General features: G+C 39.9%; 1 protein-coding gene across 1 annotated transcript in view; it reads left to right on the top strand.

Moving 5' to 3' along the window:
* Window positions 1–16,574, top strand: part of cdkal1 (CDK5 regulatory subunit associated protein 1-like 1) — a 262,057-nt gene extending 245,483 nt beyond the window's left edge. The window contains exon 15 of the mRNA XM_023276824.3: window positions 13,668–16,574. Coding sequence (XP_023132592.2) covers window positions 13,668–13,808 — 141 coding nt within the window. The 3' untranslated portion in view covers window positions 13,809–16,574. The remainder of the gene's footprint in view (window positions 1–13,667) is intronic.
* The last annotated feature ends 10,106 nt before the right edge of the window (window positions 16,575–26,680 follow it).

Genomic DNA, 26,680 nt, shown 5'->3' on the forward strand with positions numbered 1-26,680 from the left:
AACCCACTGGGTTTCAGCTTCATGCTGCTGAGCCCAACAAGCCCCATCGGACTCAGCCATCAGTTTGTACAGGAGAAATTTATGAACTGGACAGTAAATTCTGCTTCTTCATGTCAACAGAAGACAGCTGAAGTGGATCAGTTGTCTGATTAGGATTCATCTTGGGGGCTTTACTTTGGAGGTTTTCAAGGCACCTAGGAGGAAACACCAGTGTGGACCCAGAACTTACTAGAGAGATTATATATCTCATCTGGCCTGGGAATGCCTTGGTTTCCCCCAGGAGGAACTGGAGTATGTTTTTGGTGAGAGGTTTGTCTGCTGCCACTCCAACCCGACTCGGGATAAACAGGAGAAAATGAATAGATGGATGGATGTGTCACAGTATACTGTTATAAATTGCTTCTCTACAGTGACAGACTCACTACAAACTTTAAGGTCTGTCCAATCAGAACTTGCAGGATCACTGAAGCTGTAGAGCAGAACAAGAAGACCGTGATGTCAACTACTGTCTTTGCAAGCTGCAGTTCAAAACAATGGAGGTAGTGTGTTGTGTCACTGTAAAGGAAACTGAATGATAATGGACACACTTTGCATCATGGAGGTGTAATTTTTTTGTAAACAGAATCCGGCATGGAGGATGAATAATATCGGCAACGTCATGAAAAAAGCATCAAAACAGCAGAAATATGAGTCACTACTTATAATCCGAGCGAAAGCAGGATGCATCGATTGAATGACAGGCTTCACTACGTCTTTGGAGGGAAGTTGTGCTTCAGATCGTGTGATTAAATCAAAAAACGAAGTGATATGACCAAATCGCCCCCCCATTAATGTCAGATCAGCATGTTTTAATTCAGTAGTGGATTTGAAAAATTCATTAACGTCTGAGTCTGCTGTCCACAGCATATTGTCAATTAACATGGTGTTATATTAATTTATCTCTAGATGCTGCTGATGATCTGTAATCTCTGGTTCTTATGGTTGGCTCTTTATGACTCTGAGTGGCACTTGTGAGCACAGTGTGATAACTGACCTAATGGCTTGGAAACAAAGCGGAATCATGTACATGCGATGTCCTTGACATCTGTGTGAGCATCTGTATTCACGATGTTATTGTAGTGAAGTTAATAATTGATTTATCAGCGTTATTTTCTTTTTATCTGGCTTACTCAGTTCCCATGTGCTCACAGTCTTTATGTTCATGTGCACTCACATACATGCAGTTGGCATGTTCCCTGACAGCAGCTAACCTTTTTAACCGGTGTACGTCATCCATGAGAGACAATGAAGACTGCCAAAACTGGGCTAATTGTGGAGAAGAGAAGTCGTCACAGGTTCAGAGTTCTTTCTATTGAATGTCGAATGTTACTTGAGGTCCAAATCCATTTATTTCACAGTGCAAATAACTAAAATTGTCTTGTTTGAAGGTACATTTTGTGGCCAAATACATTTTCAGATATGCATTTTAAATGAATCATTACTGAGCTAAATGTGAGAGTTAATCTGGATGTTGATTTTCGATGATATCCCCCTAATTGAACATATCATCCACAATAACCTTACCCATGTATACACGTGTGCATAGACCTATGGGTGACTGTTTCTATACATATCTGAAGACCATCTATTTTCTGTGGGACTCTGTGAGTCAACCACATACTGAACAGGATATGTATGTGCGAGGTGAATGAGTGATAATGGAAAGGCTGATACTCTATGTCTTGCATCAAGGTTCCATAATTGCAGGCTTCTGGCCGAGAGCAGGAGAAAAACAGAAGAATGAAGGAGCAGGAGGAGAGACATTGTATGATGAGGTACATGATAGCTGGGAGGTGATAGGAAGAGAGTCTGAGCTTTTATCTTTCCATCCAAGATGCAGAGGAGCAATGTAAGAGAGTAGTGGGACAAAAGAAAAAGTGGTGGATAAGTGGATGATTGGATAGTCAGAGGAAGCAACTAAGGTCCATAATGTCCATTTGTCAAAAGAAGAACAAAGTGAGGGATCTGTCGTGCCAGAAATAGAGACTAACAGGGTGATTGCACACCAGCCAGCGTACATACTGATGTGTGAGGGATTGACACACTGTGGCCAAATGGATGGATGGATGAGTATGAAAGCCTCTGGAATGGGCTTGAGAGTAGAGCGATGGATGTGACACATGATGGTTTAGATGCACACGACTGATGGATGAGCAGACGAACACATGCATGAATGTGTGAATATATGCTCAGGTATAGCAATTCTGAATGGATGGATGAGTAGCGAGGATAGATTCATAGCGATCTAATAACACGCTCGCTTTCTCCAAGAGCAGACCTTGAATGTTGTGCTGTGGTCTGGAGCTGGTACAGGTTATGTCTATAAAGCAAACATTTATAGAAGAAGAATAGAAAAATTACAACCTGTAACTTTGGATGTATTCAATCAGATAGCAGTTGGGAGTTTTGAATTTATTGTCTGATATCCAGTTTTTGTGCATCAGTTTTTAAACACCATGAAAGTGTTTTCTAACCTTGTTAACATGTCCATATGGTGTGTTTTTATATGCTGGAATAATTATCATGATTGAAATGATTAGTCAACGCAGTGCCTGAGCTTTTGTCCCTTGAAACTGGGATGTACAAATGATACCCTAATTCAGACTGCGTGTTACATTTTTCCTGCCAGCTTGCAGATTGTGTCTTTCTGCATCATTGTTGTTCTTCATAAGTTGTTTCCAGTTCTAACATCTATAGTAAATTTACTACAGTATAACAACTTGCCATTGTGTAGCCTAAAATAGTGTTTGAGCAGAGTTATACGTGAGCTGGTGTGCTGAGCTGCAGCAACTACAGAGGAATGACGAGAGAAAGTAACAATGCAGAGCTTCTTCAAAGTCACTTTTAGGCAGAAAAGGAATGTTTTCATGGGAAAAAAAGCTTCTGCAGTTTTGAAACTTCTTTTGGAATTTGGCTGTCGCCATCTTGGTTTTTTAAAAGCAGGACATTATCAGGGATGGGTAGATCTCAGTGAGAACTCAAGTATGGTGGCAATACACTCTGCTTTATTGTCTGTTTTACTCAGAATGGGACCATAATTTACAAATTAAACACAATGCTGTATTGAAAAAGTCTTGAAACTGTACATTATGACCCTGAACTCATTCGAAAGATGTTTGCTGAGGTAGCAGATCAAGTTAGAAGCAGGGTCATTTTCTGATAAACCTCTGTACAATCAGGCTTCTTTTTGCCACCAGAGGAGTTGCCGTTAGAAAGAATGTAGGTTTAAGGCACTTTGACAGCAGGCTACAACCATCTTCCATATAAAGTCTGTCATTGTCACTGAGGCTCAGGCCCTTCTGAACCCCAGAAACATTCAGGTCAGATAGTTAAATAACTATGAGCTTGGTGTTGATGTGGTTTTTTTTTTTTGTTTTTTGTTTTTTGTTTTTTTTTTGGGGGGGGGGGGTACTGTGACAGTCCATGATGATTATGCCATTTTAGTCCAGAGAAGATCTTTTCTCTCTTTCCCTCTCTTACTCTACCCATGTGTGTCAGCCTGTCATACAAAAAAAACAGCACTTTCAACAGAAGGCCATGGACAGTAATGAGTCTTTTGGTAGGACACAATAGCAGAGAAAGCACTCAACAGCATGGTGAAGGAGAGAAAAAGAGAACGTATCTTCACCGGCCTTCTTCCTCAGATGAAATTAAATGATAGAAGAGAAGAGGAGGCCAAAAAAAAAAGACTGAGTGAAATAGACAGAGAGAGATCAGGAGACGGAGCAGCAGCTTGGAGTGCCATCTAATAATCAACTCTTTTCACAGCACATTTCCTCAAGAACACCAAGAGAATAGGAGAGGCAGAAGAAAACCTCTCTGCTCCTTCCACAAGAGCAAATTGACAGTTTGTATGAAAGACAGAATAGAAAAGGGAGAGAGACATAGAGAAGGAAGAATACTGGTGGTGAACAATGTCCATCCATAACCACACAGCAGAAAAATGGAGGCGAATGGATGAATCTCTACTGCACTGTTAATTCTCTTGTTCTTTCTTTAGCTTTTCCTACTCTGTCTTCTCAGTACTGCCTCAGATTTGCCATCCCATGTGAGTATTTTAGTTGTTTGGTGTAAAAGGGCGGTAAAGGAGTAATATTTAATCCTTGTATTTGGTTCCTGTCAGTCAAAATTAAAGTCCCACCTTTAAACACTTGCTGCTTTCTAAACTGTTTCAGTAGTTTTACAGTGTTTGAGCAGAGTTATAGATGAGCTGGTGTGCTTAGCTGCAGCGACTGCAGAGGGACTTCATAGATCTGCGCATTCTGGAGGAAGTAACAATGTAGAGTTTGATCTAAGTCACTTTTAGGCAAAAAAAAGGGGGTATTTTCAAGGGAAAAGCTTCTAAATCTGTAACTTTGAAATGCAGAGATGAGTTTTACAGATTGAATCAACAACAAAGATGGACTGCAGGTCAAGCATTTTTTTTTTTCGTTATTTGAGAAAGATGCTTCCAACTTTGGTAACAAGACCACATGAGCATCTTTTCTGTGTGGATTTTTTCACTTTATAAACAAGAGACTGTGTATATAACAGATAAACTTTACTATGTTTCCACCCACTGGTTTGTGGACTGCTGTTTTGAACCCTTGCGTTAGGAATTTGGCCGTCGCCATCTTGTTCTTTTAAAACTGGATGTAGTGAACGAGGGATGGATCTCACAGAGAACTCAACATTTGTTGATTTATAGTCTGTTTTACTCCAAATGGAACTATAACTTACAAAATAAACACCACTCTGTATTGAAAAAGTCTTGGAACTGGAAATTGAGATCTGCCTTCTCTGTTCTGTCTCAGATTCGCCATCCTGTTTGAGTTTTTTTTCTTGTTTGGTATCAAAGGGGGGCAGAGGAATAATATTTAACCCTTGCATTTGGAGGCTGTCAGTCAAAATTTAGTCCCACCTTTAAACATTTGCTGTTTTACTGCCTGATTTACTTCAAAAGGGACCATAATTTACCAAATAAACAGCATTCTGTGTTGAAAAAGTCTTGTATTTGGAAATTAAGATCTGTCTTCTCAGTTCTGTCTCAGATTCGCCATCCTGTGTCAATATTTTACTTGTTTGGAGTAATATTTGAGCGCATGCTGTTGGGAATCTCATCAGTTTATAATTTTGCAGTGCAGAATGAGTGGGTGTTTGGGTGGGATTGCTTGTGCTTTGCATCATAATGCTGACGGTACATAAATGCCGGAACACAATAGCATACACCCCTGGTTCATTGGTAAAACAAAGCTCATACACATTCGCTGATCCTTGTTCTATGCACATATACGCTGATGCAGTTCCCCCCCCCGGTGAGCCTGGCAGACTCCGGGTGGCCGCGGGCTGTTTGAGACGCTTCCATAGACACACAATCATCGCACAGACAAAACGCAAGGCCGCCCGACACACAGGAATGAAGCCTGAACAAAAATCTACGCCGCTCTGATCTGTTTATTTGCTGCTCCGCGCTGACATGCAACTGTTCTGGATTGTTGCTTTGATGTTGCGTTATGCTTCCACGTCATCGGCATTGTCAGGAAGAGAACAGGAACCAAAGATTAGGCTGCTGTCTTTTCTGGTCGCAATACAGTTAATCCTCTCAAATCTATTTTTAAACTTTTTTATTTAAAATGTCAAAAGGTTCTGCTTGGCCTTTGCATGACTTTGTTTACTCTCGCAGCGAATCATTTGTTTTGCCTTCAAAACAGCGAGCGGAGCTATTTTAAGCATTTCATTTAGCATGTCAAATTGTGTTACATGGCCTGCACTTAAGAACCAAAATCAGAGCAACAAAGGAGTAAATGTTAACCCATCAAAACATCACTCAGCTCTATTTTCAGTGTTTCTACCTAATATGTCAAATGGCATTACAGAACCTCATTCTGTTGTGTTCATTTAGAATGTCAGAGGGCTTGAAATGCCGTTTTGTTTTTGATCCACAGATGGAAGATGTAAATAACAAAGCACTCAGCCAAAAAAAAACTCAGAGGATGTGTTTAGTTATTGAGTAATCTGTTTTAAGGACTTTATGTTTTTTTGGGATTTTTCTTCCGTGGTATCATAAAAATAGCCATCATTCCCCAGAGTGGCCCTTGTAAACAAACTCCTTGGAAAAAGAAGAAAAAAATCAGCCAAACAGTCACCCGTGGCTTTGTCTTCTACCATCCTTTTAATCTCAGCATGCTGTCTCATCAGTATTGCTGGTGCAGAAATTACTCCTGCTCACTGAATAATTTTTGATCCAGAGACACAGAAATATTAACCATAAAACAATAATTTGTTTACAGATAAATATTCTTTTTGAGAACCTATATAGAAATATTTCAGATTGCAGTTAAATCACAACTGATCTTCTATCTGATGATGACAACGTATGATAGAAAAAAGTGGAAAGACATGGTCGTCAACGTGATTAAACAAGACACCTAAGAAGAAGACTGCTGCGCAGGCAGAAGTAAACAGTAGTGAAGTGCCTGAACACTGAAGAAAAACTTCAGTTATAGTGATTTAAAGTGCAAAAAAATGCATTGTTTAAAAATATTAACATAGATGCATTTTCAGCATCTACGTACTTGATTATGTCAAATAATCGTGGCGGCCCTAGAGTTAAATGCTCACTGCGCTTGAACATAATAGAAAAATCTCCTGTTTTGATTAACTCTGTTTCTAAAATGGATAAAGTCAACTCAAGCAAAGCATAAAAGTTGTTTTGCAAGTTTTGTGATGTTTTTTTGCTTTTCCTGCTTTTTCTATTTTTTTTTCTTTCATGTCATCATAGGAAGCTAAGACTGCATGAATCAGGATTTCAAGATCAAACCACATTACAATAGTGTAAACCTGTGCTCTGACAGTCTGCAGCAACACTTCATCTAATCCTGCCTTTTGTGCAACAGAATAATGAACTTGTCTCTTGTATTGTATTTTTGACATGTTCAGCAGCATTTTTCATGGAACCACTTGCATTTGTTTTAATCTTTTCAATATTGCACTAACTTTATTGCCCACCAAGTGTTTAATGTATGCATGTGTCTGCGAGTGTTGTGTTCATGTTAGATCAGTGCACCTGAAAGCGTCGAGCTTCTAGTCTGACACATACATGCAGACTCAGCAGCTCTCTGTACACATGTGTAGTGTTCTTCTGTATTCAGTTACTGAAACTGTAAACCTGTTTGTGTGGGAACATCCTGAACTCGTCGTTGTGTATGTTAATGAGTATAAAGGATCCTTGTTTACGTGTGTTAGTCAGGTGTGTGCGTTATGTAAGTGCACTTGATGAATCTATCAATGCCAAGATGGAGATACTAGAGGGCTGAAAGTGTATGTAACACTGCCATGATCTTTTCCTGATCACAACGCAGCTTCATAGACAGTATAGTGGACAAAGTCGGTTCAGGCTTTTATAGCCATTGACAAAATGCTGTGTTTGAAATTCACATGTCTCTCTTGGTTGGACACTCGACCTTCTTACAACTTATAGCTGAAAACTGACAGAAGTTAAAAAATAATGAAATACCACACTAACAAGTCATGAAATAGTTGTGTAAACATGTACCTTTATCGGAGAAGATATTTCTTGTTTTGTAATTGTAGAAGTCAAAAGATTGATTTCTTTTACACTTTCTGTGGCATAAACAAAATCATTCCCAGCACAAACTGTTCATGAAATTCTCCCTGTCTTTATAGTTCAGGTCTTCATTTCATTTACACTCACTGACCACATTATTAGATTCAGCTGTTCATTAATCAGCCAATCACATGGCAGCAACTCAATGCATATAGGCATGTAGATGTTGTCAAGGCAGCTTGCTGAAGGTCAAACCCAGCATCAGCATTAGGAATAAAGGTGATTTAAGGGATCTTGAATGTGGCGTTGTTGTTTGATTATTTCAGAAAGTGCTGATCTCCTGGGATTTTTATGCACAACCGTCTTTAGTGTTTACAGAGAATGGTCTGAAAAAGAGAAACTATCCAGTGAGCTGCAGTTCTCTTTGTTGATGCCAGAGATCAAAGGAGAATGACGGATGATAGAGAGGCAACAGTGATTCAAATACAACTAAGATATACAAAAGACCATCTCTGAATGCACAACATACCGAACCTTGAAGCAGACAGGCTACAGGAGACAGTTGATGATTGGAAAAATGTTGCTTGACCTGATAAGTCTCCATTTCTGCTGCCACATTCCATGGTCAGAATTTTCCTTAAACAACATAAAACAACATAAAAACATGGATCCATCCTGCCTTGTATCAACAGTTCAGGCTGGTGGTGTAGTGGTGTGGGGGATATTTTCTTTGCATACTTTGGGCTCCAACTGACCTTGTTTTAAACACCACGGTCTACCTGACTTCCTACTTCCAGCAGGAGAATGAACCATGTCACAAAGCTCAAATCATCTCAAACAGGTTTCTTGAACATGACAATGAGTTCACTGTACTCCAGTGGCCTCCACAGTCATGAGAACTCAGACCAGTAGACCACCTTTGGGATGTGGTGGAACGGGAGCTTTGCATCATGGATGTGCAGCCGACAAATCTGCAGCAACTGAGTGATGCTATCATTAAATATGTAGAAACGTTTTCAGCGCCTTGCTGGATCTATATGAAGAATTAAGGCTGTTCTGAAGGCAAAAGAGGGTCCAACATGTACACAGACAAAGCAAGTTGTGTCAAAAATGAACAATTTAAGATGCTTTGTAGCTTCATCATGTGTAGCGTTTCATTTCATGTGCATTTGTAATGTGCAGTATGTCATATTTTAATTTCTTAGGTGCAGTGTTTCAGTTTCATGTTTAATATCTCATTATCATGTGTAACACCTCATTTTCATTTGCAGCATTTCATTACATGGTCAGTTTATGTACAACATTGTGAATATAATGTGCATTATTTCACTCAGTTCACATCAATTGCCAGCATTACTGTATACCTTTCTATTCTAGCCTCTAGCCTTTAGTTTTCCTATTTTATTTCAGTATTCTACCTCTATTTTATTGCTTTTTTGCCTTTTTCTACCTGCGTTTCTTATGTCTTTTTTTCTGACACAAATTATTTTCGAGATTAATAAAGGCTTGTCTTATGTCCATGCGTTGTTGTGTCAGAGGGTTTGACAGTTGAGCTAAGGGACAATTTTAGATGCAAGAGAAAGGGAAAAAAAACCTCTTTTTGTTTGTTGCTGTAAACTCAGTCTATCGACCAACTGGTCTGTTTTACAAATTATTAATCAGTCTGTCTTTTCTGCTGGTACATGCAGCTGCAGCACTCTCTGATTGTCGCTGTGGCTTTGTCGAGTCACCCGTGACTAAGGAGGCTGTTACAGTATCCACACAAACACACTTCCTTGGTCTCTGTGTGTTAGAGTGACACTGACAGCTGGTGAGGATCATGTGAGAAATGTGACCACTGTGCATTGTTCTTCCTGGCTCTCATCATGTGTTGTGTGTGTTTCTGTGTGAATATGTTGCTGCGCCAGACGGCCAGGCAGATTTTGTTTTTAAAAAACGGTGCATATGTGGCATTGTAGCTTTTGGGAGATTTTTGTGTTGTATTTTGTTAGAGACGGAGAGACATTTGAGAGCTTCGAACCTTGAGGGAATAGTATCTGGCTGTAGCTCCGGTGTAGTGTTAGTTGATTTTCAGGGGGATTGTTTTTGCTCTGTTCTACTGCTGAGAGAAGAGACATTATCCACTACAGGTCTACACATGTACACACTCTCGCGAATGCTAGCCCTTTTTCTCACAGGCATATGCACAGACTCAACAGGCCGGCTAGCAGGTGGTGAACTATCACTGAAAGCCACATCTCTCATCTTTTCCTGCTGCCTTTCTTCCTCTCCTCATTTCTTCTCAGTTTTTCAGTTCCCTCCTCTCTGCTGCTCCCCTCCCACCCACTGTGCTGACATGCACCCACTGGCACTTGGATTTTCACTTATCCCTCATACTAGTAATAGATTTTAGACTGTATTATTCAGTCTCTCTGCTGGCGCACCATTGTTAAAAGCCACCTGCAGAGACAGAGACACATAGAGAAGGAGGCACTTTACCAGGCCTTTGAGCACAGAGAAAGATAATGATTTTAGTTCTCGACTTTTTTTTCTCTATTTCATTAGTCCTTTGCCCTTAGTCCACCTCTCCTTTAGCCACAGTTTCCATTAAATATTCGTTTCGGTCCTTTTCTTCTCAAAAAGTGAGAAAAGGGGAAATTTTCTGTTTGCGTGCCACTTTTCTTATTAATTCAGGTTTTAATAAGGTGTGAATGATGACACCCTTTGGTCTCACTGTTCATTCATCCTTAAAAGAATGAGACGATGTTCAAAACCTGCTGAACACCTGAAAAGAACTTTACAAACCATAGAATTTGAATTATTGAAGTGTATTTGTTATCCCTTTTTTAAAAGTCAAGAGGGTCTTCAGTTAGAAGGATCTGCACTGTGAAGTGACAGGTCTGCCACCATACGGCTCATTCTGTTAGAACTTTCATTGTTTTATCAAGTGTCTTTAGCAACAAAGCAGCGTCTCACTTTTGCCATCAGGGAGACCAGAGATGATCCTGAGATTCGGCGATGTGTCAGCCAGACCTCTGTTACTGATTCTCCCTCCACCTATTGTCTGAGGTTACTGCAGGTGACTGATGGATGTGTCACCTAGGCGTTGTTCGTCATACTATCCATCCTCCATTGTGCGCCGTAACAGAGGAAGCCATTCAATGTTTGGAGGAGAATGAGGAGAAGAGTGGGTGGAAAGGTAGCGTTCGCGGTGACGTGGAGGATCGAGAGGCAGCTGCTAAACATGCAGCCGTGTGTGTGCAACACGTGTAGGCGTGCTAGCATCCAGTTACATACTGCACATGCATGTAGGTGTTTCTGCTCCACAAAGTCTGTCATTTTTTATACTCTCAGTACATTGGTCAAATGTACAGTAAGTTTTCTATTCACTTAGGAACTTTTTTATTGGTATACAGCATTTCTGACTAACTTAAGAACACGGCAGATGAAAAGGTAGAGGAAAGACTTGTTATGTATCAGATAGATAGTCGAACAAAATCAATAAGGGAGAGGCAGACAGAATGAGTCAATACATCTGTGGTGAATATCAAAGCCAAACCTCCTACAGTTATCCCTACAGTGAACTTAATTAAAGGTTATTCTAGAAATTCAGATCGATTGATTAATGTCACCCTGCATAATTTACCTCTGTGGTGATGAGGCGTTTAACCAGCTGTCATGCAGGAGGAGACGTGCAGGAACCACCACAAGGTCATCCACATTGATTTCCACTCCGCCCACTGATGTTGACAAGTGTTGCTTCTCTCGTCCAATTTATTTAAAGCTCATGTTAAAAGGACCGCGTATTTTGTGTTGGATTATTTATTCATCCAGCGATCAATCGGCTAGGTTTCAGATTGCACCTCAGGTCTCCGCTCTCACAGGTTAAGATAAAACTAAATAAATGTGTAATCAAACAGAATGATGATCAGTGAGGGAGGGTGGAGGCCGTGAGGAAATAGGGCTTGTGATCAATATTCAATGTTACCCACTGATTTATATTAATACTGTCCGTAGATGGAAAGCATTGCCTAACAAAGTCACCATGCACATAAATTTAAAAAAAAAAAAAAAAAAAAAAAAACAGCTGCAATATTTCCATGCAAAATGATCGCTTAGAGAGAAAGTTAGATGCAATGGAAAGTTCGACTTCACACACTCAGATAATACACACGCAGAGAGAGTCTTCTTCCTGAAGGAGGTGTAGATGACAGCAGCTCAGTTGCATTTACAGCTACAGATGCTAAAAGAACTCATTTAGAACTGGGCTGAACCATGCAGTCATGGTGAAGTGAGCCAACTTTGCTGAAAAATTGAAAAACACCTTTCTGGGGAAATGTCAGGCATTTATAATTTGCGAAAAAGGGGGACAGTATGGATCTTTTTGCATGTTTGATGATTAGCAGCGTGCTAAATGCTCAAAACCCTCAAATTAGCCTCAAAACAATCTTTGCTTTAGGTGCACAATCAGGCTAAAGATTTATGGTTTATGCAAAGTTTTATAGGAACATGGCAGCAAAGCAATGTTAATTTGATGGTCGACTGCAACACAAACACAGCAAATGTGTTTTTGTGTTACTCTGGCCGTGCTGCTGTAACACTGTAAGATAACTCCTATTTCCTCATATCTCTCCAAGCTTCCACAATGACATCACAGTGCACCTTCTCAACATCAGCTTGATTTAATAGACAGCACTCTGCAATAATTGGATCACTACAAAACTGCATTAACTGCTTACACAGAGATAATGGCATCATAATTGAAATGCACTCATTTGCATAAACAAATGGCTGGTTTGATGAATGCTTTCATCCACAAAATGCCAAAACACGAACTGCATTTAAAATTCAGTTTTTTATTATTATATTACTAGAGTTTCCCAGTGAAGCTGAGTTCTAGAGAGGAAGCAGATGGGGAGAGACAGAAGGTGAGAGTAGAAGGAAGAGACAGTGGAGGATCCCCTTTGCTCTTCAAATATCACCAGCATATCTATGGATCGTCCTATCAAGTGGCATCATTAGATGTATTTTTTAATGATCCATGAAGGGTAATAATACACCTCCTTATGTGAAATGGATTTTTTATGAGTAAATTGTGATTTGGCTTATTGATTTAGCAAAACAAACTCTGGATATTTGTTTAAACAAATACAGTCAAGGTTTGGTTCTTCATCTTCCTTCCCTACTGACAGTTTTTTCCCCTCCTGCTCTGCTGTTTCTTCATCTTTGACTATCGTTTATCTTTTAATGGTCCAGCACATTAGGACGGAGCAGAACTCTCTCATTATAGACATTTGATGTGTCGGATCGCCGACCGCTCTGCTGTCAAGTCCGGCTCTTTGATTTGTGACCACAGCCGGCTGATTTAATCTAAAGATGATTCTCTAATTATGAATTATGGACATGATGTGCAATGAGCTGCAATCTGTGTGTCCACAAGTCTGAGGAAGAAATGGAGCTTTCATGAATAGCCGCATTTTATCACAGAATTCTAATTTTTAAACAATTACTTCCCAGTTGACCCACAGCATTTCTACCATGCAGTTTGATTCCTGTCAGCTAAATATCAACAACTGACCCAGAAATCTGCAACTGAAATACCAAATACTCAAATCGACATATCTTTACCATTTATTTGACAGTCATATATCAGACGAGGTGGGACTTGGCACCCAGAAAATGTAAGAGAAGCTTCAAACGTGTTGTGAAGGGTTGTATTTTACACCCAACTGTGCTATTTTCCTAAAGTCTGTGAGTGAAAACTGTAAATAAACAAGTCTCAGAATAAAATCCCCATATTAAACGTGAATCCAGGTCTTCTGGGTGAAGATTCTGTTGCTGATTTCCAAGACAGAGCATCGTGGCTCTTTCAAACTGGAAGTGTTTCCTCTTACAGTCTGAGGAGTGTTAGGTGAGAGAACACGTTTCTTCCTAAATGTAAATGAGAAGGGAGTTTAGTTGTTTTCGAGCGAAAATTTTGGGAACAGGGTTGCACTCAGTAAAGAGGTGAATTATTCCCAGTGTAGAGAATAAATGACACATCAAAATGCTCTTTCTGTCTTAGTTGAATGTGATTGTTTAATCTATATATTTCTTCCCACAGGAACATCTGGCCAATGGAATCCAAGGTTCTTCTTTCTTGATTGGATCCTCCAGTGTGGATCGAGAAGCGCTGAAGAAGTTGGGGATCGGACTCGCACTGGCAGCAATCATCTTAGCCTTTATTGTAGAGAAACTGTACTGAGTGAATACTGAGCCTCTGTGCAGTTATTTTACTTTGTATGCACCAAAGTGATGTCTTCTTCTGTCAGTACAGAAAGAATAACCTCATGGGCAATAACAGGTCACCAGTCAGAACTCCTTTTATACAAGCTTTTTGGTACAAATTATAAGTTATACTACATTTTAATTAGAACCTATTGGAAGTACAGGTTGGGTCTTTTTTTGTTGCGTTTGGTTATAAGAGCTGAACAATTTTATTAAAATGTGACATGTTCACTGATGCTGCCTGACATTGTCCATAGAGTGAGGAATAAGTATTTTGAAGCTAGTTTTGGGGGTGTTGTAGCTGTTTCACAAATAAACTAAGCACGACTCAGTGAGTTAATACATTCAGGATGTCATTTTCACCTGTAATAGAACAGTCTGACTACTGTGGCCACACTGAACTGCATTTACTGGCTTCATCTGCAGCACAGCGTAGAATGAAAACAAGACGGTGACTTTTCATTTTGAGATTGCATTCTGTAGTGTTTCACTTTTTTCTACAAGTTTGTTAAATCTGAGTAAGTTCACTTGAGACTGTAAAGGATAAAACAACCGACAGCGTGGTCAAAACTCTGTTTGATAGAAAGTGGTCATTTTCTTCATACTGGTAGTTTCACTTTTTTAAAATATAGATGCTTTCTAACCTATTTCAAGAGCTGTGTGCTGCTGTCACACCTGGTGTTGCCGGTTTCATTGATTATAGTGAAAGTCGATGCAGAAGATGCTTTAGAAATGCTCTACAAACGTTGCGCATTCATGGTAGCCACTAGGTTAAAATGATCAACCAGTCAGTCACTCTGCAGCTTATTTGTAGAGTTTTTGTGCTTAGTTTATGTTTTGTTTTGTTTTTTTACTATGTGGAGCTGATCTGTATAATACTCTGATTAAAGTTAATGTATAATCTTCATTTCAAAGTATTTATTTTTGAAAAGGAGACGTGGACAGAATATTTTCAGAGCTATTGTACTTAATGAATGTCATTTCTGTTAACCTTGTGTTTTATTCGGCTGTTCATAAAGCATTTTATTTTATGTTTTTTGCCCCAAACATTGAAGTCAAATGGAATTCACATGTAATATACCTCTTATTTTAATTAAGGCATGTGGCTGCTGGGATTAATGGTCATTATTGGATGACTTGTTTTATTTGTTTACGTTGTCTGTCTCTGCTGCCAACATAAAGGGGTTTACATGTTTTTTTTCACTTACCTGTAGTGGTGCTTCGCTGGTTTGCTCCTGTGAGACTTATTCTGCAACCCCAATACAGTTGTCTTTTTACCATCCCAAAAAAAACATCATCATTCTTCTTATTTACTCAAAGACTCACAAGAAAAGATTTAAATATCATGAATTAGGACAACAGCAGAAGTCTCAGCTTTGCTACACATCAGTAAAGGTAGCTGAGAATTTTCTTTCTGTAATTCAGGTGAACTTTTCCTGTAACAGCTGTTCTGTTGACGTGTGGACTGGTGGCGTATGTACAGTTAGTCGTCATAAATGAGCCAGTCTTTTATTTTTTCATCATTGCAACCGTGGTTTAATAAAAGGCTAAATCAATTTGTCATGAGTGAAACTGCTAAAATGCGGACTGATTGACTGATTCGTTGAATTATTGATTTTCTCGGTTGTTGCCGTGCACGCCGTCGGCCTGTGCTGCTCTCCAATGTTGCTGTTTTGAGGTGCAACTGTCTGAACACAAGCTGTGAAATCCCAGACAGTTAATAATGCATGCCCCAATTTATGTCGCGCTGCTCTGCCACATGTGTCTCTGTCAGTATGTCTGCGTTTTATCTGCGTGTGTTTGTGCCCTGCATATATTCCTCGTCACAAGTGTCTCTCCAAGCTTGTTTGTGAGCTTGTTTCCGTGTCAAAAGGTGTGTGTGAATTTGTGTGTGTGCACGGCCTGATGTTGAGGCTCTTCCGATGCTTAATTTAGCAGAAAGTCAGCTTGTGTGTGTGTGTGTGTGTGTGTGTGTGTGTGTGTGTGTGTGTGTGTGTGTGTGTGTGTGTGTGTGTGTGTGTGTGTGTGTGTGTGTGTGTGTGTGTGTGTGTGTGTGTGTGTGTGTGTGTGTGTGTGTGTGTGTGTGTGTGGATCAGGAGTGACAGGCCTCATCACTCTCTCACTCTGAAAGCCCTCTTGTTAGATAAACCAAAGTTTGTAGCTCACATAGGCACCAGCTTTGTATTCTCTAACTAAATGATGCATGTCACATGTTTTGCGGAGACACAGGTACATGCATGCACTCCTCCCACCTGTCTGATGCATGTCACACACACTCACGGCATCCTGCAGCTTTGTACTATATGGGCAAATGATGCATGTCAAGCAAACTTGCACACAAACACAGGCACCAAAGCTTTATATTACCCGATCAAATGATGCATGTCGTACACACAGACGCACACACACACCAGCTTTGTATTATGTGATCAAATGATGCGTGTAGCTCCGACGCTTGTTACATCCATCCAGCAGTGCCCTATATTGTTCTGCAGCCATCCATACTGCGCGACAGTTCTTTTGATGCTTTGTAAGCACATTTCCTCCCTGTGTATGTCAGTTACACTGCATTGTTCTCCAATGAAAAATGGATGCAACGACACCCTTTATGTTTGGGAGATCATCACTTACTATGAAATATTGAAGCAGGAACCATCGAAAGAAGATCATTATTCACTTCGCATCATTCACTTCAGTTGTTTCTAATAAAAGCAAGAGTTTCTGAATTCTTGTCTCAGTTGCAGCTGTTGTCGATTTGTCATTTGTGCACTGACGTCCTTTTTATGTGAAACTTTGGACACGAGACAAATGCAAGAGAGGCTGAGCATTATTGTGCCTGCCTGTTCCGTCTCTCATCCGTTGTGTCATTTCTTCTCTTTGATTTAAGTGTTTTAAATTCCGAGTGGTTTGGCTTGCATAAGAGCAGAGGCTGCGCTGCTGCTGCTCACAGAAGGGCGTGAACGTTTTCACACAATTTATTTTTAATTGGCTCAGATGCCACATCACTCGGAGTGCGGTGGAAGCAGTAAAACACTCTGGATGAATCTGGATGTTATTTTTGAAATTATATGTTGTCATCTGGTAGATCCAACTAAGCTAAACTTTATTAGCTGAGGGTTTTTTTTTTTTTTTTTTTTAGATGAGATGTGAAATTGTGTAAGATCACAATTTCGAGAGTTAAGCCGAAGCAAATGTGGCGGCGAGTCTTTTCTAGAGCTTCACATGTTCACCTTATAACAGTCTGACTAAAATCAAAGTTAGCAGTTAGTGTGCAGGCTGTAGGAGACAGAGAAAGAAAAATATTTCTGTGGATTTTTAGCTGTATGGGAGCTAACCTGTGTGAAACCAGCTCAGTAAGATGAAGATAGTGTCTGTTTTCAATCTCTGTATTTGTGCAAAATAAAAAATGTGTGACATGGATACATCATACATGTGCAACAAGTTAGATGTATTGCATAAGCAGAGGTATAAATCCATAAGATACTTTCTTGTATGATACTAGCCTGCAGTTTTCTGTTTCTGAGGATTGTGGCCATCTGGTCCCATTTCTGCACAACACTCCTCTGCTCATCTGGTGTTGACAAGCTAGTATATGTAAAGAAAAAAAAAAGGTGCTATGAGCCATGAATTATGTTTGTTTGCCGAGCACAAACTGTAAACAATGGCTAAACAGTAACAGGAGGCCAAATTCTGACGTAAAACATTAACACCATAAATATGTGTGAATATGTGTCAGAAATCAGGATCAGTTAGAAATTATTTTATAGAAAGCTGCATATAGCCTTGAAGAATTTCTTTATACAAAACCTTGACATAAGCTGCCGTAAAATGTTGCTGGGTATTGTAAAAATTTCATGTCTGTGGCAGTTGAACTCTTTTCAGACATGAGATACAAAAAGGTGCTGGATTCTTTGAAAGTAACAATATTCTGTCATTCATGCACCTTTATGTTAACGTTCCACAAGGATTTCTTCAGACTGACCCACCACAGTGACAAACAGAGCTACAGCACGCACAATATTTGTCATACGGTGTATAATAATACATTAAATCGAAACTAATAGCAAGTCTAGCAAACCATCCGAATGTCCAAATGCAATGTTAATCCAACTACTGCTTTCACAACAGTAAAATAAAAATGTCCTGACAGCTGTGATGGAGTTCAGGACTGTAAGACACCTGAGGATTCACTGTGTACCATGATTTAGCTGATAAACTATGACTTCTGGAAAGTTAGATCCTTATCAAATCTGTCTCCGTGTCAGGGATCATTTAATATTATAAGCAATTCATCAAGCTACCCCTTTTTCATGTTCACAACTGTGTGCAGCTCTCTGATTTAAGAGATGCCATGTGGACCCTGCTGCTGCTTGATGCTGCAGTTATTTAATGAACTCAGAGGAAAAAGTCCTCCAAACAGCTGGAAGCAATGAACTGAACTTCAGCTGCTGTTACTGTTTTCTCAAAACTTGATTAAATGTCATATTGGATAGTTTCATAGTTTCATCCTGTTAACATTAGATTCATCTCAGGTAAATTCAAGGTGTTTTGAGATTTTGGCACATCAACTGTCTTTTGCAGTTACTGTGATGCTGAAAATGAAAAAAACATTCCCTAAGACTGCATTAGCCAACTCAAAATGAAAGTTATAGTAAGATTTCTGTTGTGACTTTTACAGGAAAGTGAGCAGGATGCTTATTCAGACATGAAGTCTATGAAGAAGAGTGCATGTCAGACAGGGGCTTTATTTTACTGACTGGTGCTAATGCTGATGGATAGCCTCTTTTGGAATTAATGAGAACAGGAGTTATCCACAATTTGAGGCAATCACATCACTTAGAATCTGTCAGAACCACTTAGAACCAGTTGGAACCAGCTCGAACCAGTCGGAACTGCTTAGAATCAGTAAAAATCTTTCAGAACCAGATAGAACCATTCAGAACTGGTTAGAACCAGTCAGAATTGTTTAGAACCAGTCATGATTGGTTAGAACCAGTCATGATTGGTTAGAACAAGTCATGATTGGTTAGAACCAGTCATAATTGGTTAGAACCAGAAAAAATCTACCAGAACCAGTTAGAACTAGTCCGAACCATTTAGAACCGGTTAGAACCAGTCATAACTGATTAGGACCAGTAAAAATCTGTCAGAACCAGTTAGAACTGGTTAGAACCAGTCCGAATCAGTTAGAAATAGTAACAATGGGTTAGAAAAGACTAGAACCTGTTAGAAACGGTCAGAACGGGTTAGAACCAGTTAGAACCAGTCAGAACCGATGCACCAGAATCCATCATCTTATGAGGTCCCAATAGAGAGCACAGAAAGAATTATATTGACACATGTGATTACTCCGCAGTCCCCTGACCAGTGATCCAACACCACTTGGTTTGTAATCTACTTTATTCATGACATTCAAAAGCCTGTAAAACAAGCCTGTAGTCTGCTGCACAGTTACCTTTACTGAGCTGATCAATTAAACTTGAGTTCTGTTCAGATAAACATGTTGTCAGATATGCAATAAATACACACTGATGCCAGCAACTAGAATGAATTTTTAGCTAATGCAGGATCTTGACGTGAGCTTCGGGCTGACAGAGATTCTCATTTGCTGCCATCTCAGCCGGTGACCTTTTCATTTCTGCCTAACGAAGTAAATTCTTCACCATCTTCTGCATCTGCCACTGAGGTTGTTTCGCTGTAGCTCCTGCATGTGTGGTTATCTGAATATAAATCATTCATCTGAGTTCAGTTTCATTGTATGAAGGCAAAAAAAGTAGGAAGTTTTTCAGGCTTCAGCTGACACCTCTCTTGTTAAGCTTTGTAACGCTGTTTTTTCAGAAAAGCAATCAGTAAAGTTTGGAGGGAAAAACCTGACGTAATTACCATGTTGATGTTTGTCAGGTTAAGCCCAATTTAGTTCAGTCAATTTCCCATGCTGTCATTCAGAATGCTTCACCGCAGTTTCATTAAATTTTTTTTCCCTTCCCTTTGTTTTAGCTCAGAAATTTTACCTACATCCAGCTACGTGTCAGTCAAAGCTGCAGCAACGAGATTACAGAGACAATACCGGCGAAGGTGCAATTAAAATATTTACACGACCAAAGTATCCGCGCAGCATTTTATCTTTGCACAGATGTTAATTGGCTCAGGATGCAGCCGGTGACAGTTTCTGACAAAATATGAAAATACTGTGGCCTCAGTGTGAGTATCTGGAGGGAAGGAGGTCTGCTTAGCCTGAGGGCAGACACACACCAAGAGCAGTGACTGACACTACCTTACAGCTAACACAGTGACTATTAATAATGTGTGTGTGTGTGTGTGTGTGTGTGTGTCACTGCCCTAATTTGCAGCTGCCTTCCTGACCCTCCTTTAGTTTGAAGAAACTGAGAAACAAGGACAGAAAATCCTTCTTTCCCACAGCTCCCTTGCATTAACTTACTTATCATTTGCCCTTGACTTTGGCATTACCATACAAGAAATGTTGCACATATAGTGTGTATTGTGTGTCTACAGTGGTGCTCTACAAGACTCTTCAGCCCTATACAGTAAACACACACTGTAGTGGAGGATGCTGAAGTGATTTTTTTATAAAGAAGCAGTGAAACCAGCTTTCCTTCCTATCGAACCTGTGCGATAACAAGGGTTTTCCTGCCACACTGTAGAGTTTTCAGGCTGTGAATTGAAGAGGAAGAAGGACGGATTGTGATTATGGATGGAAATATTTGATTTATCTCTCACCCCAAAAATTTCTGGAAAATGTTTGCCTGTAATTCCCTGCAAGTGCAATTGCCGGATGCAAATTCAAGCCCACATGGGTGTGACCAATTAATTTTCGCAATTTTGGTGACCAACATGCTTTGTTGCTTCCTGTCTTCACTTCCCACCTTCCCTCTCTTTCTGTCACACTCTGCCTTCCCATTTCTATAGGCTGAGGTCTGCTAAGCACCTCAGTGCCTTCTGGAACAGAGGGGGAAACTGTCTTGGCAAGCATATCCATTCCTAATCATATGTGCTCAGTGTGTGTGTGTGCACATGAGTCTTCATGCCAGCTTCGTTCAAGCATTTAGTTTGGTGGCCCTTGTGCCTGCATTCGGTGATTGCTGTGTTTTTATCTGCACACACGCACAAACACAGACGCACACACACCCCATTGTCGCTGCAAAGCAAACTGGGAATTCACAGGCTGCCGTGTGAGGGAGAGATTGGCTCTATTGAGTGTCTTGGTGGCTTGCCAGTTCTGTTTTAGTGTGTCTCTTTGTGCCGCTGTGTGTGTCTGTGGTTTTGTGTGTGTTTGATGGACCTACATACATCTTTGACTTTGAACGGTTAAGGGTGTTTGTAATCACCAGTGGGACGAGAGACCAAAGTCAATATTTTAGCTCTACAGCAGCATTGTTCTTGAAAGCACTTTAATAAGCGCACAGAGACATGGCAGTGCTGCAGTATTACTTGGTGTTAAAAGCTGTTATTAGTTTGAAGACAGTTTTAATGTCTCTTGACACGCCATTTGTATAGTTTTTGTATTGTTTGCATAACAGAGACTGAATGAAATTGTTCAGTTTATCTGCCTCAAAACAAAAAATATGGTACTCTTGTTGAGTGTTCACAAACTGTGGTGCTTAACTGTTAAACCTCAAGGATTTAGAAATCTGTCTCCAGGAATTTTAGGGCAAAAAAGTATAGTAATTTTATTTAATAAGTTTACTCAAGTGTTGTTCAGACACCTTCGATGTCAAACATTCGTGGTGGACCTGCTCTGGCTTTTTATGGAACTCTTGAAGTGCTGAAAGTTGTTCTTTCTTTCACAGTTCATTCAGATAACAGATACAGATGCTGGAACACACACAGCTCACATTTGCTCGGTCAAAAAAGTAACTGAGAGGAAATTGGTGATTGCAGCCAAGTAGCACATTTAACAGGTTTTAGCTTAATGAACCATCTAAGTTGGATATTTTTCATCAGATAGTGGGAATGAGCTTTGCATCTTGTCAAAGAAGGGTTAGAAAAAAAAACACAATCACCTTGAGGTCTCGCAGCTTTTTCCCTCCTGCTAATGTTTGATTAGACTACTTCAGATGGCATCCAAGAAACTTTTAATGATGTTGCCATGGAAATAACTGTACATTGCCTGAGACTCCTGGGGGCTGGTTAGTTGCCATGGTGAAATGTTCCTGTGGCGTTGTCCACGCATGAAACAATGCTCATTTACATAACTGCTTTGTTAACGTTTAATGGAAACCTTCTCAGATGTATGAGAGGGAGACTAATTCTGCTACTGAGTGTTCTGAACAGATGATGTCTCTGCTCTGGAGTAATGTACTATTGACTCATGTCTTTAAAAGTAAAACAAAGAGTTGCATGAGGAGGTAATCAGTGTCCTTCCCGCCCTCTTGGCCCACAGATCAGGATGTTTAGTGGTGCTCCGGCCTTCAGAGTTTTGCTGGAGCCAGCAGAAATTATCAGTGTAAAAATGGAAGGATATGATGTACTCTGTTGTTGCACCAGCCTGCCATGATTAAGTAAATTGACTGTAAATATCATAATTAGAAATGCACAATAGCAAAGGAACAGTAAGGCATGTGCATGGGAGAGAGTTATTACATAAGGAACAGCCTTAAACATGCATTCAGAAGACAGAAAACGAGAGTCACAAGGACGGAGGCTACACGCAGCTTCCTTCCAAGTCTTCCTGATGCCAACCAGCACTAACTGAATACATATCAGCCGGTTTGGACCAAATCACTGTCAGACATCCTGCCATGAATGAGCCATGTGTTGCTAGCTTGCGCCATGTCTTTGATATGGCTTCGGAAGCATCATGTGAAATCATTTTTTCAATAAAGGCGATTTGATGATTGTGTTCATGTGAACTTCTACCCAAAATACAGTGAATTAGTTATTTCCTTTCCAACACTCACGTCAGATCTTTAGCTGCATGTCAGGTCTTTAAGTAAAAGACCTTTTCATGTTCTCCAGAGTGTAAATTTATCTCACAGAGCCAAAGGAGGTCTTGTGAGCTCAGTATGTGCTTGACTGATCAGTGCTGAGGATGCTGCGGCTCACCTGCTGACACACTTGAACATTGTGCACAATTACTAAAAGTAGGCTCTGGCATTATTGAGGAAGTACATTTTGTGTTAAGATTTGTTCAAAGTGTAGTTATCTGAAAAAAAAACTGTTTAGCTGCCAGTTGAGGACAAACTTGACACAAACAAAAACCCACTAATGCATTTCTAGTTTGAAAGGTAAGACTTTTGGCAGAAAAATGAAATGAAATAACTTGTTTTTATTAGCCTGATGACATAATTTTTATGAAGCATCACTGTAGAAACTGGAGAATTAGTTCAGTCTAACCTTCAAATTAAATTTACATTAAAAAATGAATTCTGGATCGACACTGACCTCATTAAAAAGATTTGCAAGTCAGGTGCAGCAGCACAAACAGCTTTTTCAGGGTGGAATCAGCAGGGCACAGTAAATGTACACACCTATGAAATACAACTAGACTGTCCAAAGACTCAAATTTGCATTATCTCTCAATAATTGCAATTTTTTCTTAAATTGATAAGTATAGTATTCCCTCCTGCAAACAATCAATATTGAGTGTTTGAGTGTCAACATTGAAGATACAGGCCCCAAAGTGAAAACAAATTCTGTCATAATTTCCAAAAACCTTAATTGCATGAACATAGTTATAATATGAATTGTGAACACCAGAACTTCTTCTGTTTTGGGCCAATGAGCTGTGTATGTCTGCATCATGGCTCCACACGGGATAAAAATTGCCAGAGGAATTGAAAATCTTATTATAAGGCTTCGTATCAATGGAAAATGACAAAGGAATATTATTAATCAAGTAAAAAGATTGACAGATGTGACTTAGGGCTTACAGTTTCTGTTTCTGCAACAGTCCAGGCAGTAAAAAGGACTTTGATTAATGTCTGGCCGAACACTATAAGATGAGACTTTTCTAAACCATATGTAATAAAGTCAGATGGATGTTGGGAGAACGTTCTTTGGTCAGCTGAGATCAAAATTTATTTGTTTGGCTCCAATGGAGTCCAGCAGGCTTGGTGTGAAGCTGACCAGGACTTCCACAATGAATGCATAGTCCTGACAGTGAAGCACGGAGGTGGAAGTGTGATGATATGGAGCTGCAAAAGGTGTAGATGACATTTATAGATGTGCCATGACTGTCTGAGGATAAACCAAAATGCTGGTGGACAAAGTGACTCCAGAAGTTTGGCAGAAGATGAATAGTCCAGCAAGATAACAATCCAAAGCACTAAATCACCCAGGTTTATGAAGATTTAAAAAGTGAAAACTGTGATTCGACCAAGTACGTTGCCTGACTTGAATCCAGCACAACACCTTTGGTCTATTTTAAAGACAAAAATAGAGCAACTACAAGAGCAGCTAAACAAAAATAGTCTCTGACAAATCTCAGAACATTACTTCAGGAGTTTGTATGAGCACTGGTATCATGCAGAGGAGGACTGTCATCAAAATAAGAGCAGATATGTGAAATTTACACACTTGTTTAATGAATGAAAGAAATTATCGACTGTAATTAAATGTCTTCAAACTCATGTTAAACTGAGTCATCAATTTGGGGATTCTCTTGATAAAGCAGTAAGTATAAGCTTATGGCTTTTCATTTTAACAAAACAACAAATATCCTGCTGTTCAACGTAGACATAATGCAATTATTAAGATGTAGAAAAATATAAAGTTCCCTACAACTTCTCAGTATAAAAAAATAACCACCACACTCAATCAGAATATGCTGATTATTCCTGATTTTCTCCTGTGTCCTGTATACTGAGTGCTGGGAGAGCAGGGATCTCTAGGATTTCCAAAGACAGTGACAACAGGGGAGAAAAAGAAAAAAGCAAAGACTGATGCATTGAGGCAGCTGCAACTTTCTGAGAGAAATAATATCCATGATGTGTTGCAGCATATCATTCTCTGTGTCCCCCTTCCTCTTCTACATCATTACTCCTCCTCTCAGTTTTGTTTTTACATTCATGCATTTTTTTTCATCTATGCATTCCTTATGTCAGTATATATAGGTATGAAGTGGGTAAACTCACCTGCCCCCTTTTTCTCTGCACTTACAACACAAGAATCCACACACACACACACACACACACACACACACACACACACACACACACACACACACACACACACACACACACACACACACACACACACACACACACACACACACATTCATATAGCTATAGTACTGTTACTGTTAAGTCCTGATAAGAGGGAGCTGTTATTTAATAGGCACCTCTTCACCTCACAGTGTGTGTGTGTGTCTGAGTGAGAGAGTAGAGCTGTGACAGGTTAGAAATGACTTAATATCACAACTAATTACATCCACATGCAAGCCTTTCATGCCTGTTTTGCCTTCTGCTTTGGAAGATATATATATATTTCTTTTTTTTTCTTCCCCGAGTTGAACGTAGCTTCAGCTGACAGTTTGCAAGGCAGGCGGTCTCTCCAACACGCTGCAGAACAACAATCACACGTACAGAGTTGAGAAGTCATTCACAGGGCAGCCTCGCAGCGAGAGGAGTCAGAAATAACAAATGAACAAAAGAAGAGAAATAATAATGGCATCCAAATGCCCTTAAGACATTTTCATCACGTTTTTGTGTCATGGGGTTTTTGTTCTCCACCCTGCGCTATGATTTTCTCTCTTTTATCACTCTTGAGCTCTTCTCTCTTCCTTGTTCATTTCCTTTTTACTTTTCTCCCTCTTTCCACTGCTTCTTCCCTTTTTCTTCTTCCTCTCCTGGCCGCCCTGCTTCTGCCGTTGACAGCTCCAGTTAATTTAATGTCAGCTCTGCCAGCTCGCCTCGTCACTGCGAGACAAACAGGAGAGTGTGAGAGTGTGGAGAGGGACAAGGAAGAGATAGGCGAGGAGGGGGGGAGGAGGCAGAAAAGAAAGATTAAAAAAACAAGTTGAGAAAAATAAATCAAGCAATAAATGGATAATAAAGGCAAAATAAAGAAGTCCGACTGTCAGAGCTGATGTGAGAGAGCTCACACTCAGCCTTCCCACAATCCTTTGCCTTTTACAGGAGAGCCAATTACAATTTTACAGGTTGAAATTAAAATTCCCTGTGGTGTGTGTGTGTGTGTGTGTGGTGTTTGTGTGTGTGTCTTCCATGAGATAGAGCAGGCTGTCAAAGTGATTTCAAGCTGTTTATAGCCTAAGCTCACAAAATGGATCCTCATGCAGCAAAGGGAGGAAAAGAATCTAAATCTCCTCTACCCCCTCCCTTTTTTTTTAAAAAAAAGAAAACTAATTCCTTGAATATTAATTGCCTGGCTGGGTCTTGACGATCGGCTTATTTGTTTGTGATGAGGCTGCAAAAGAAAAGTACCCATAATCCCTGTCTCTTTCTCCCTCTCTCTCATGCTGTCTGCTGCCTGCATTAATCTCTCTTTCTGCCCCTTTCCAAATCTCTTTTTTCCTCTCTTACTCTATCTTCTTTCTTGGAACATGTTAGTCGTTTGTATATTTTTCTTCTTAGGTTATAAGACAAGCGTTTCTGAGTTGGCGTAGAAGCGTCATCTGATCTTGAAGTTCTAATATCTAGTTTCTCGTCCTGCTTTATTTACATCCCTTAAGATTTATGGCTCATGTCAGGTTTCATTTTCAAGCCCCAGAGTGCAGCTTGATTTATTCCCATTATACTAGTATCTCCACTTTCCAGTCCCTCTCTCCGATTCCTCACGGCACACTGTGGAGACTACCAGCGCTATATAATCTCCCTGAGTGTTCGTATCAGTCATCAACCTTTATTCACACACAGAAAGTCAACTGAGCAC

Source organism: Amphiprion ocellaris, chromosome 9 (assembly GCF_022539595.1).
Source record: "Amphiprion ocellaris isolate individual 3 ecotype Okinawa chromosome 9, ASM2253959v1, whole genome shotgun sequence".
In the NCBI taxonomy this organism is placed as follows: Eukaryota; Metazoa; Chordata; class Actinopteri; family Pomacentridae; genus Amphiprion; species Amphiprion ocellaris.